The sequence below is a fragment of the Oryza sativa genome, chromosome 1 (genome assembly GCF_034140825.1).
Source record: "Oryza sativa Japonica Group chromosome 1, ASM3414082v1".
Classification (NCBI taxonomy): domain Eukaryota; kingdom Viridiplantae; phylum Streptophyta; class Magnoliopsida; order Poales; family Poaceae; genus Oryza; species Oryza sativa.
Window position 1 is genome coordinate 34,475,541 of NC_089035.1, and position 13,553 is coordinate 34,489,093.

At 40.4% G+C, this 13,553-nt stretch overlaps 2 protein-coding genes across 2 annotated transcripts; both read left to right on the forward strand.

Moving 5' to 3' along the window:
* The first annotated feature begins 244 nt into the window (after positions 1-244).
* Positions 245-2,875, forward strand: LOC4327953 (metacaspase-5). Its single transcript, XM_015766468.2, has 2 exons — positions 245-694; positions 1,744-2,875. Exons 1-2 carry the CDS (start codon positions 346-348, stop codon positions 2,646-2,648), a joined length of 1,254 nt encoding a protein of 417 aa, XP_015621954.1. The 5' UTR covers positions 245-345; the 3' UTR covers positions 2,649-2,875.
* A 6,785-nt stretch (positions 2,876-9,660) lies between these two features.
* Positions 9,661-12,053, forward strand: LOC136355496 (uncharacterized). The gene is made up of 2 exons (XM_066308131.1): positions 9,661-9,789; positions 11,241-12,053. The coding sequence occupies exons 1-2, from the start codon at positions 9,661-9,663 to the stop codon at positions 12,051-12,053; spliced, it is 942 nt and encodes a 313-aa protein (XP_066164228.1).
* The last annotated feature ends 1,500 nt before the right edge of the window (positions 12,054-13,553 follow it).

A 13,553-nucleotide genomic window follows, 5' to 3' on the forward strand; every position in this document is an offset into this window, starting at 1 on the left:
GTAAAAAAAAATAAATCCTGAGTTTGAACCTATACAGGATTGAACAGGATTTGTTTTTGTCTTTTTTACGGAGGGAATAGCGTTCAGCATTGAAGGGGGCGTTGCTCATCGCGCGCGGCACACCTTCACGCTGCACCAATCCGCATCGCACAAGTCCCCACCTGCCAGATCGGAAACGCCAATCAACGCAGCGCACCTTCGGGCAAAAGAAAAAAAGGTAGTAAAATAAAAAAAAAAAGAAAACAAGATCATTCCCCGATCACCAACCGACGAAACCCGCACCCACTCCTCCGGCCACCGACGCCGCAGCCGGCGGCGCAGAGAGGGGAGATCCACGCCGCCGCGATGGGCCGCAAGCGCGCGCTCCTGGTGGGCATCAACTACCCAGGCACCAAGGCTGAGCTCAAGGGCTGCCACAACGATGTGGACCGCATGCACCGCTGCCTCGTCGACCGCTTCGGCTTCGACGAGGATGACATCCGCGTCCTCCTCGACCGCGACTCCTCCGGGACGCAGCCCACCGGCGCCAACATCCGCCGGGCGCTGGCGCAGCTCGTCGGGGACGCGCGCCCCGGGGACTTCCTCTTCTTCCACTACAGCGGCCACGGCACCCGTCTGCCCGCCGAGACAGGGCAGAACGACGACACCGGCTATGACGAGTGCATCGTTCCCAGCGACATGAACCTTATCACAGGTGCGATCGGGAACTGGCCCTTCCCCTTTGTGTTCTTTTCTACCTTTATCATACTGTTGCAATCGATAAGCTGTAAAAGTTAGGAGTTCAAAGTTGTGTGCTGCCTTCAGATGTGAACAACAAACTGGGAAGACGCAGGTCAACGCCGATGTGATGCAGATCTAATTCAGGATTGGTTATTGGGCAATAAAAATACTAGATGGTTCCATTAGATTGTGTTGACAGTTTATGATTTTAGGTCCTATGCAGCTATGCTTCAGATTGATTACTAGATGATTCGATCAGACTACTTTTTTTTTTCTTTCTCTGTGGGGGACAGAGAGTTCATTACTCACGTAGTGTTTATGATTTAGAGCTTATGCTTAAGATCGATTAGGCTTCATTTGTTGTTATTTCCCTGTTGGCTGTTAAACTAAGAGTCCCATTAAATGGTTCTGATCTGCTAAAAGTTTGGATTTCTTATGCCCTGACTTCTGTTGAACTGTTAATTTCAAGATGCAGCTCAACTACTGATACTGTCGGAATTAGAAGGGAATAACTTTTTTTAATATAAATACAGATCATTTATTTATCAAGAACTGGTTTTTTCTTGTCGATCAATGGCTAGATCAACATCTAAATATCTAATAACTCACAAGTTACCTTTTTGTTTCTTAGGGTGAAGCAAAGAATGTCTCTTGCCACTTAGGGAACTTTCTTGTCTGAATTTTGCTTTGGTCTTACCAAATGTTAGTTATCGTGCAGGATTAGCCAATCATTCATGTCTAAGTGAACACTTCTTATCACAAATGCCAAATGCCTGATCGAAAGTGAGAAAATGTTTAGACCAGATTTTAGTTTGTTTCAACCATTTCTGATTCATTCTCTTTTCTAGTTGATAGACTGTTGCTTTCTATCTAGATGATGATTTCCTTCTATCAATATGCCAGGCCAAGCATTTTGGCCTTTTGCGCTCCATATTTCTGCTTTTGATCTGAAAATATACTCTCATATCAAGATGAATACAAACAATTATTATAACTTAATTCATTCGTTGTTGCTATATGCAGATCAAGATTTCAGAGAACTTGTGCAAAAGGTGCCCAATGGTTGCTTATTTACCATCGTCTCTGATTCTTGCCACAGTGGTGGCCTATTGGACAGCGCCAAGGAGCAGATAGGTAATAGTACCAGGCAGAATCAAACCCAGTCCCGTGAACGCGAAGAGCCTTCTGATTCTGGCAGTGGTTTCCGGTCATTTCTCAAAGAAACTGTTCGGGACGTGTTTGAGTCTGAGGGAATCCACCTCCCTCGTAGTCGCCATAGCCAGAGCCACTATGGAGGTGAGGACCAGTATGAGACATACGCTCAACCAACTGATGGCCACACTAAAAATCGGTCACTGCCACTTTCAACTCTTATTGAGATGCTTAAGGAGAAAACTGGGAAGGATGACATTGATGTGGGCTCAATTCGTATGACATTGTTCAACATCTTTGGAGATGATGCTAGCCCAAAGGTCAAGAAATTCATGAAAGTCATGCTTGGGAAATTCCAGCAAGGCCAATCAGGCGAACAGGGTGGTCTCATGGGAATGGTTGGCTCCCTGGCTCAAGAGTTTCTGAAGGTTAAGCTTGAAGGCAACGAGGAAGAAGCTTTCAAGCCAGCTATAGAACAAGAGGTTCACAGTGTTGACGAGGTGTATGCTGGGACTAAGACATGGGCACCTAACAACGGCATTCTGATCAGTGGGTGCCAAAGTAATCAAACATCAGCCGATGCAACCACACCGCAGGGTTCTTCATATGGTGCCCTCAGCAATGCTATCCAGACCATTCTTGCAGACAAGCGCGGAAATGTGTCAAACAAGGACCTTGTGATGAAAGCACGGTCATTGCTGGCTAAGCAAGGATACACTCAGCAGCCTGGACTTTACTGCAGCGATGACCATGTTCATGTGTCTTTTATATGCTGAAACATGTATCATTACACTTTATGGTGTTCTCTTTTTTTTTTTTTTGTGTTGAGCTGTGCATGAGGGCTTGAAGCTTCCCTGGTATACGTTACTGTTGCGTGTCTATGGCAGTACCATTTAAACGCTATGCTTTGATGTAGACCATGTCTATACTAAAATAAGGGTGTGACTAAACATTTATACATAATATATGCATATATATGCAAACAAATTTTCCTTGAGTTTTATCCAATTTGTTTGTATCCCCTGTTATGCTCTTTACATGATACCTACTACAGTACTACTCAACCCATTTGAGTTGATAGCTCTATTTTTCTTGTCTAGTTTGAGTTATGTTCGTGCTTTTGCCATTTTTGCTACTTTTTATTGTCTTAGGTGTATGAAGTTGAGGTAGAATAATCAATTAGTTTGGTTCCAAACGTTTCATTGTCCATCCAAATCTACCAAACATTTCTTCTGGTTCAAAATTGTCCTGCTGCTCACTAAGCTAGCAAAACCTTAGCCTTGGTGGCAAACTTGGATGTGCAAAATTCTTAGACCTCTTGTCGTACATAAAGAAAGAAAAATATGGCCCTATTTAGATCTCCCCTCAAAATTTTTCACCCCGTCACATCAAACGTTGAACACCTGCATGAAGTATTAAATATAGGCTAAAAAATAATTAATTGCATATATTGCGACTAATTTGTGAGACGAATCTTTTAAGCCTAATTGCTCCATAATTTGACAATGTAGTGCTACCGGAAGCATTTGCTAATGATGGATTAATTAGTATTAATAAATTCGTCTCGTGGTTTACTGATGGATTATATAATTACTTCCTCCGTTTCATAATGTAAGACTTTCTAGCATTGCCCACATTCATTTAGATGTTAATGAATCTAGTCATATTTATGTGTTTAGATTCATTAACATCTATATGTATGTGGGCAATGCTAGAAAGTCTTGCATTGTGAAATGGAGGGAGTAGTTTTTTTTATTAGTGCCCAAACACCTCATGCGACACCCTATATAATACCCGATGTGATACGCCGAAACTTTACACTCCTGGATCTAAACACACCTATGTAGCTGTAGATCATGTTAAAATATGTTTGCATGAGAGTATGTGTTGAATCATGATCACATATGTACGATACACAAAAAGGAGACATAGCTTTCCCGTCTTAAGTTACTTCTGTTTTTTTAACATTACTAGCAGGGTGGCCCGCACAATTGCGCGGCTAGCACTGAACTAAAGTTATATTACGATGTAGAATTATCTACATTTGTTCAACTTGAAATATTTTTTAAGAAACAGAATAATCGACCCGCTAGATTTTACAGCTTTTGCAGGGTGGCCCGTGCAATTACACGGCTAGCATTGAAATAAAATTATATTACGATGTAGAATTATCTATATTTGTTCAACTTGAAATCTTTTTTAAGAAACAGAATAATCGATCCGCTAGATTTTATAGCTTTCTTCACTTTGTTACAAACTCTTTTGTGTGCGCGTGTGTGTTTTGGCTATGTGCATCCTAGTTATGCAGAGACCGGGAGCGTTCTTTTATAGCTTTCTTCACTTTGTTACAAACTCTTTTGTGCACGGGTATGTGTTTTGGCTGTGTGCATCGTAGTTATGCAGCGGCCAGAAGTATTCTTAGTATGGTTGTATCAATTTGATGTAGTTGTCTGAGATTAATAGAAGCTTTCTTTATTTAAAAGAATTGCACATATATAGGTATATCTATATGACAGAGAGATTATATTTCTTGAACCATATACTCTCCAAGGGAAATAATTAATAAAGTGACAATAACAATTTTCCTGCTTCGAGTTCAAAATATGATTGAGCATCTCCGACGTACTCCCTATCATGCGCCATTAAATTATAATTTTATAAAAAAAATGTTCCTTCATTTTTATAGTTTTTAGACCATACTAATTTTCCCTCTTTGACTGCAAAATATTGATAATGTATCTTCGACAAACTCCCTATACTATACCATTAAATTTATGATTTATAAACCAACGTTTCTCTGCTTTTTATAGTTTTTAAAAGTCTCGCCAGTCGCTACATCCCTCTGCTCTTCTACATCATGTCCCTTCTCTTCATTTCCATTGCTTGCTGCCCTTCATATTGTCTTTTAGCACCCGCTGCCACTTTGCTACTCCATTGTTGCCCCTCCAATCGACTTACTTTTCTTAGTCAGGCACAATACCTCACCATTTTTTATAGTTTTTAAGAAGCCGTCACCATCAACTTACTCCTCTACAGCCCCTCAGATTGCTCTCCTTGGCAAGTGACACCTCTATACTCCTTTACGCCTCTCCGCTCCTTTCTACATTAGACACCTTACAAATCACATTGAGGTTCTGTTTTTATATTTTGTAGAAGTCACCACCGTCGCCACCCTCTCAGCTTGCTCTCCATGGCAACCACCATCTCGTTGCTTCTTTTGCCGCACGCTCACTTGTAGGCCTATTCTGCCGTCTTTCATCTTTATTATCGTCGATACTTTGTAAAATCGAAGCTCATTATCATTAGGGTTTATTTTTAGAAGCCGTCACTTCCACTTTACTAATTTATATTGCCTCTTGGCTTACTCTCCATTGGCAACCACCATCTCGCTGCTCTTTTGTCGCCTATCCACTCATTAGCCCACATAGTCTCGCTTCTGTTTTGTCATCAATGTCTAGCGAAATCGAAAATTATTCACCGCGATTATGTTAGAAGTTATTATTATATTTGTAATTATAATTTTAATGATTTCATCTTTATCTAGAATTCATATGGAAATCCAGTTTTGAACTTATTTTATTTTTATTTCAAAATTTAGTTAATCCTGTGTTGTGTACTATATGGACTTTTTTCAATATTTCTTATTTTCATCGCAAATTTTAGTAATTTCTAAATTGTTTTCCTACTTTATTCCGAATTTTCATGACATTTTAAAGTTTATTTGGAATTAGTGTTGAAAACCAATTTCAGAATTATTTTTTTCCGAGTTTCAATTACTCTTACTTTTGGATATTTATAGATTGTGTTTTGCTAGACTTCTTCGCATGTAGTCTTTGGTTGTTCAATTTTTATTACTATTTTGAATTTTAGTGACCTTTTTGTGGAATTCGTATTAAAATTCAATTTAAAATTTTATTTTAAACAAAATCCGGCGGCTTGGATCTGTTATTTTGTGATTACCAGCCCTTGTGTGCAGTAGTACGTTGATTGCAACTGACTTGATTTATTGTTTGATTACCCGTGCTATTGGTTTGCTTGGTACTCCATCGGAATCGGTGAAACCGTGAAAGGCTAAGTGGATAGGACTATAGGAGTATTGAAAAGCTTCTACTCTATAAAAGCTATATAGAAATCTCTAATAAGTTGCTGTCACTAATCCGTGCACAATATACTGTTTCACACTTTTGAACTTAAACCGATTCCAAGTCTAAGGCCCTGTTTAGATTCTAATTTTTTTTCTTTAAACTTTTACCTTTTTCGTCACGTCGAACTTTCCTACACACACAAACTTCCAACTTTTCCGTCATATCGTTCCAATTTCTTCAAACTTTCAATTTTAGCGTGGAACTAAACGCAACCTAATTTATTCGGTTTCTATTACACCGTATATATTCTATGGGAAACAAAGTGCAATTTATACAAACTTGTATTAAATCTTACCGTCAAAATCAATACGTACTACGATCCAATAGTTAGTTTAATTTTTATTTTTCTGAAATTTATAGGCCTCCGCAAAGAGCGTGTTGCGTCTTTTAAATATTATCTTAATATATAATACTCTCTTTCATGGTTTATCTCAAATGATAAGAGCCTAACTAATTTTGTAATAGAACTTGGTTTCTACTGTAGTTCTGCACTTTGGCACGTTTGCATGTACGATGTGTTAGATGTAGTTTTTGCCTTTTTATTTCACTGTGATAAATATTTTTTATCTAAAAGATGCATCAATATTTTATTTATCAGAAATGTTTTTATTTATTTATTTTCTCTGAACGGTGTATCGAATTTCATTTTTATTTTTGAAAATCATATATTATCGATATCCAATTGGAAACCTCGGACGTACTTGCAGTTCTCACACGAAGTGGAAAACAGGGAGGCAGTATTGTTCTAATTTTTACATGGACATGAGTTCATTTTTAAGGGACGCAAGCTGTGGATCAATACATTAATTTTAATATGAGAAAAAGTTCAAATACTTCATATAGACAAAACGAATTTAAATATCCCGGTTAGAAATAAACTTTTCCTTTTCAGATTGGTTGGTTTCACATATACGTACAGGCTGTTTATTTAGCCGTATTGATCTCCAAACTCTTTTTTTACTCTGATTCCTAAGTACGTTTCTCCTTTTTACTTCAATTCCTGTTCTTAGTATGTTTCTTTATGCTTCCGTGGAAAGATTTCCATTATCTGTACAACTCTGATATCTTTATCTATTAGATCTGAGGCGTTAAAATCTAGATATACTATGATCTAACAGTTAATATTTTTCTCCTTTTCTCCGATTAATGTGGGAAACGTGGTGCCTTCTTTTAAGGCTGTTTTAATAATATAATAGATACAAATATTTAGCATGTTTTCACATTTTTATGTAAACATACTTTGGCATGATCAACATCTGCATATTTTAAATTACAAGATGTGGAAATATGGAAAGTGGTGATGTACCAAGACTCAGCTGCTAAACTATATGTTTTTTTTAAAAAATTATATATATAGAAATTCCTTTAAAAAATTAAATAAACACATTTTTAAATAGTTAATACTTAAATACTTATTTGCTAATGGCAAAAAAAAAAAGAGGAAAAGCTAATCGGGCTTTGAGCGCTATGATGTGCTGGAACTTTCTCTACTGCATATCCGCCCTCTTTTGTATAAAACAAAAACATGCTACAAACTGAATGAAATACAGGTGCAAACTGAACGGAAAACAAGTGCATAGCTTGAAGGGACAGTCCCACAACGGCACAACTCAATCTTTTCCCACTTGATTTGAGATTAGCGAAGACAGCAATCTCCTCCCACTTTATTAATGAAGTACCAATAGCAGTGCTAAGAAACCAGAGCAGAACAAGTTCTAGAAAACATCAAGGAAGCAGACAAGCAGGAGATCACTACACAGCCACATCGAAGGCAAGCGCGTATACGTGACTACGTGCACAGATCGTCTTGGATGAGACGGATGGGATCACGGATCAGCGATCGCCGGATCGGCGCCGGCGGCCTGGCAGCAGTCCGGGTGGTAGAAGCAGCAAGCCGGCACGGACTCCAGCGCCAAAGGCCGTCCCTGCACCGTCCACGACGACGACGACGCCATCACCACGAGCAGGCAGACCTGCATAACGAAGAAAACCACGAAGGCGTGGAGGCTACTGGTCGACATGGCCTCTATCGGCACAGAGCTAAGAATGATCTGATTCTCTCCCACAGGAACCTCTGGTGTGTGTAACAGGCGGTCAGGCGCTCCTATAAATATTGATGACATCTTCACAGAATCACAGGCAGTGTTTTTTTTTTGGTAAGACAGCTCCTATGGGAACCTCTGGTTTGCAACTTACCAAAATTACCAAATAGCAAACTAATGCTGATTCGAAATCTATCTATCTGTCTATATATCTATCTATTATAATTAGGAAAACTCTATTCATCCCTTAAGGGGACGATATCTCTTCGTTTTTGCATGTCACTTCAAAAATCATCAAAAATTTGAAAATATTTAGTATGATAGATCAATACGTGATATGTCACTTCACAAACACGCATATTCAAATTTAACTTATACAAATAGAAACAAAAATAGTAAATTTGACTATAAAAAGAACGCGTAATTCACGGTCAAATTTGTTTTTTTTTCGAATTGTATAAGTAGAATTTTAACTTGCATCTTTACGAAAAGATATATCATATATTGATCTATCTTGACAATTTTTTTTAAAAAAAAATTGATAGCTGTTTGAACGCCATGCACAAAACAAGGGGATGTCTCCTCGAGAGACAAAAATCTACTTCCATTATAATTAAGACAACTTTAAGAGGCTAAAAAATAGAAATATATCTATCTATTATTAAGGCATCTCGAAATGAGTAGAAAACTAAAATCCAAATATATCTATCTATCTCTCTATCTATAATTAAGATAGCTAGAACAGAGGCTAAAAACTAAAATGCTTACCGATCGATCGATCGATCGATCAATCTATCTATCTATCTATCTATCTATGCAACTCGAAAAGAGACTAGAATACAATTAAGAGATAACTGAAATAATGACAATTCTAAAAAAAATCAGAATAAAGTAGGAATACAATTTAAAAATAAGTAAAATTCATAAAAATATCTTTCGTAATAAAAATATAACAAAACGTGCTCTTGTGATTGATTATGGGCCCTAAAAGAAAGGATCAATATTCACTTTGGATATCTAGAAATTACTACATTAATTAAAGAAAAAAAACAAGAGCGTACACCATATGATGAAATTAGATTATAATTTTGTAGATTAAGAAAAATAAAAATGATGAGCCACAGGCTGTATTTTTATATGTAGATGTATTTTGGAACGGAAGGAGTACTTAATTGATCTGTAGCTATTTTAAATCGATCATAACCTCCTCGTATAAACAGCCCAATAGAAACGTTTGGATTAGAGGATGAAGTAGGCATGCTCTTAATCTTTCCAAGCGGTAGAAATGTATACTTATGGTTATGGATCACACAAACAGAAATGTCGTAAAAATTCTACGAGTGCACCACACTATCGAGTACACGGGGTGAAGAAAACAAGCAACAAACAGGAAACAAGAAGAGAAGATAGCTCGAACTTCTGATAATAATCTCCTTCCATTTTTATTTGCTAAGTACTCATCCGCAATACGATGAACTTCGTTACACCACAACCATATATAAAAAGTACTCGCAGCTAGCAACACGCTTGCTCTGTCGGAGCACTGATACAGAACCGTCGGAGGAGATTACAGGAAGACACAAGAAAGCAGTGCTGCATGAATGGGTCATGGATTGGACTTGGTGGCCAACTGGCCATGGCGGCCGGTGGCTGCAGCACGACAACATTCGGCGAAGCGGGGGCATGGGCAATTAGCCGGGAACATCGCGGTTGCAGACCTTGCATGCACTGTACACGGTGTCGCCAGCAACGCGAGCAGGCAGACCTGCACGACGAGGAGGACCACGAAGACGCGAAGGTTGCCGCCGGTCGACATGGCCTGGATCCGCACTGAGCAAGAACACCACTAATTCTTCCACGGGTACCTCACTACCTCTCGTCTTGTCAAAGCAAAGCAAGGCTTGGATCTAATTTTATATGCAGCAGGGATCATGGCAAACTGCATAGACATAGGCAGATTTGGGAATGGATTGATGTGCAAACCTGGCCATTGATTATCCAGCTAATATTTTAAAAAGTGTGATTGATTCATTCCATATCAAACTTAAGAATGGATGATTATCTAAATGTAAACATTAATAATCCTGTTTATATTTTTAAACCCATTATTGATTCATTCCATATCGAACCCAAATTCATGATATCTTGGCCATGTGCAAACCTGGCCATTGATTATCCAGCTTCATCCGGTAGACATGCATGGCCTCCATCAGCACTGAGCAAGAACACCACTAATTCTTCCACGGGTGCCTCTCATATTGGGTTGCTTCTTATTTACTCTCTTCATCCCAAAAAATTCAATCAAATGTATCTGAACATGCACATTGTCTATATACATCTTAGGAATTGGATTTTTTTTAGATAGAGTAGTATGTGTAATAGGCTAGCAAACACATCAACATAGGCTATTTTTGGAACGGATGGTTATCAAATCTGACCATATATTCCAGCTCATATTTTTAAACCTATGATTGATTGATTCTATATCGAACCCAGAAATGGATGATTATCCAAATCTGACCATCGATAATCCAGCCCATATTTTTAAACCCATGATTGATTCATTCTATATCGAATCTAAGAATGGATGATTATCCAAATTTGACCATTAATAAGCCAAGCTGTATTTCAAACTCATGATCGATTCGTTCCATACCGTGGTATCCAACCCAAATATACTACCATACTGTGGAATTTTATCTCTGACTATACAATTAATTAAAGTAGACAAGAATGGGTAAATCCGTCACTTAATTTTAGGGGATATCTTTTTTAACTTAGAAAAAAAATGGTCAGGCGTGAACTAAGCCAACGGTAACACTCCTGCCTACTGCCTATTTTACCTTAAATAAAATAGATAAGCTATTTGATTTTCTTTTTCCAACCGAGCAAACTTTAACACTATCCAGCTTTATGAAAAACAGGTATAAACAACAAGTTAAGAATACACTAAAAAATCAACGTGTCTCTTGGCTCAATTGCTAATTTGACCCATATTTTTTCCCTGAAGAACATTTTATATTAGGGGCATTTGCTTATTTGACCCTGTTTTGGACTCTAACTACCAATTTGACCCTACTTTTTAGAGTTTGCTTATTTGACCCTCCTTTTTAAAAACGAAGCTCCTCTCTGACTCTATTCCGTTTAGGTGAGTTCACGGTGTTAAGTTAGGGGTAAATAGTCCATTTTGCCCCCCATCTTCCCCATCGTCTTCAAACGCCCCATTGTCTCCATCGTCCCGCCGGAGGCGCGCGGCGGTGGCGGCAGCCGCCGGGAGCACCGGTCCGGGTACCGGACGCCCGAGCCGTCATCGCCCAAGGTCTCCTGCAAGAACGGCGCATGCCCGCTGCCGCCCCGGCCGCTGGCCGACTCCGCCGCCACCGCAGCGCGCAGCCGGCAGAAGAGCTCGCTCGTCGGGAGGGTGCTTTTCCGTCGCAGCAAGTCGAGGAAGGCGTCGCCGTCGCTCCCTTCCTCCGCGAGCCGCCGCCGCAGCCCCCTTCCTCCGCTTCCCGCCGCCGCCGCCCCTTCCCTTCACGGCCGGGCGCCGGCGCGGATCCCGCCGCCGCCGCTCCCTTCCTCCACGAGCCGCCGCCGCCCCCTTCCTCTGCTTCGCGCCGCCGCCGCTCCTTCCCTTCACGGCCGGGCGCCGGCGCGGATCCTGCCGCCGCTACTCCCTTCCTCCGTGAGCCGCCGCCGCCGCTCCTTCCCTTCACGGCCGGGCGCCGGCGCGGATCCCCCCGCCGCCGCTCCCTTCCTCCGCGAGCTGCCGCTGCCGCCGCCCCCTTTCTCCGCTTCCCGCCGCCGCCGCTCTTTCTCTTCATGGCTGGGCGCCGCGCGTGGGTTTGCCGAGCGGGCGCCGGCGGGGGTCGGCTTCACGCCGCCGCTGCTTCCTCAGAGTGCCGCCGTTGCCGCCGCGCCGCCCGACGCCATCGTCGTCGCACCGCCTGACGCCGCCGCAAGCCCACAAGCACAAGAGACACGGAGTTGTGGATAGGGTTTGGATGGATAGGGTATATGAGGGTAATTTAGGCATTACGAATAATAATCATATTTCTTTATTTTTTTAAAATCTAACCTTAACGGAGGTGTGGAAACAGGGTCAAACGGGAGCTTCATTTTTGAAAATGAGGGTCAAATTAGCAAACTCTAAAAAGTAGGGTCAAATTGGTAGTTAGAGTCCAAAACAGGGTCAAATAAGCAAATGCCCCTTTATATTATTTTTAAATCATTTAAAGCATGTGATCATTTTATAGTAATTACTTCAATACTATTATATGTTTTTGTAAATATCAACATATATATGTTTTTGTAAATATCAACATATAAAAGTATTCTTTAGTGTGATTTAGTTTTGTGTTTGTAGAGTACGGATAGAAAAAAAATTCTTTAATGTCATGTCTCACTTTTGTTTTTTTAAATGTTTTAGGTAGTTAGAATTTGTACAATTCAACGAAAACATTGCTACTAATTGTTTTATATTTTCTAGAAATTTAGGATATTAACACTGTCAAGTTACCCGTTTCCAAACATTTTTCACTGACTTCATAAAAAATAGTAAAAATTTGAATAATTATCGAAAATATTTTTATCAAAAAATAGCGGAAAATCTCTCGTTTATCTCGACAAATGGTCTACCCAGGGCTTGAACGATGGGTGAACTTTTCAAAGTATTACTCCTTTTTTTTTTCTAAATGAGCAAAGTGTAGCATTCGCTAGCTTTATGAGAAGCAACAGACTGAGGGCTACAGTACATTTTTGTGCCCCTAATTCAGAAAATATTTTCAGAATTGCAGTACCGCACAGCACATATTCACAAAATCCAGCTGTTATTTTTCTTAGTAGAAGAAAACAAGCTGCAAACTAGACAGAAGACGAATTTACTTAGCCTGAAGACAAGAATCTCTTCCCATTTTATTTGCGAATTATTCTCACAATACCACGAACTCTTAACATTACAGGGACACGAGCCATTTGTTTATTCTGTCACAATGCTGGATACCAAATACCGGGAGGAGATTGACGGAAGCCGCAGGAATGTGGCGTTTCCATGGATGCATAGGTCAAGGCTTGGCCTTGGTGGCATCGCCGCTGCCGCCACCGCCGCCGGCAATGGCGGGGCAACAGCCGGCAATGTGCATAGAGCAGCATACATTCGAAAGCAACGAGACCACAGGTCCGGCCTGTACCGTCCATGGCGCGGCCATCATCGCAAGCAGGTAAACTTGCACGACGAGGAAGACCGCGAAGACGCGGAGGTGACCGGTCGACATGGCCTCGATCAGCAGTGAGCTCGAATACCACTCTAGTTCTTCCGCGAGTACCTTGTTCTCTTGTCAAAATTAACAAGCTTCCCCTCCTATATATAGATCAACAGGGGCCATGACAACTGCATCGGCAAAGGTAGAGTAACGTATGGATAGTGCACAGATTTGGATATCCCATCCAAATCTGGGCATTAATCATCGATGTATCCAAATCTGTGCATTAATTGTCG

Excerpts from the sequence above, each read along its gene's own strand:
- LOC4327953 (XM_015766468.2), top strand. The coding sequence starts at position 346 with ATGGGCCGCAAGCGCGCGCTCCTGGTGGGCATCAACTACCCAGGCACC. Across the intron at positions 695-1,743 it reads CGACATGAACCTTATCACAG|ATCAAGATTTCAGAGAACTT; the intron begins GTGCGATCGGGA and ends TGCTATATGCAG.
- LOC136355496 (XM_066308131.1), top strand. The coding sequence starts at position 9,661 with ATGGGTCATGGATTGGACTTGGTGGCCAACTGGCCATGGCGGCCGGTG. Across the intron at positions 9,790-11,240 it reads TTGCAGACCTTGCATGCACT|TCCATTTTGCCCCCCATCTT; the intron begins GTACACGGTGTC and ends AGGGGTAAATAG.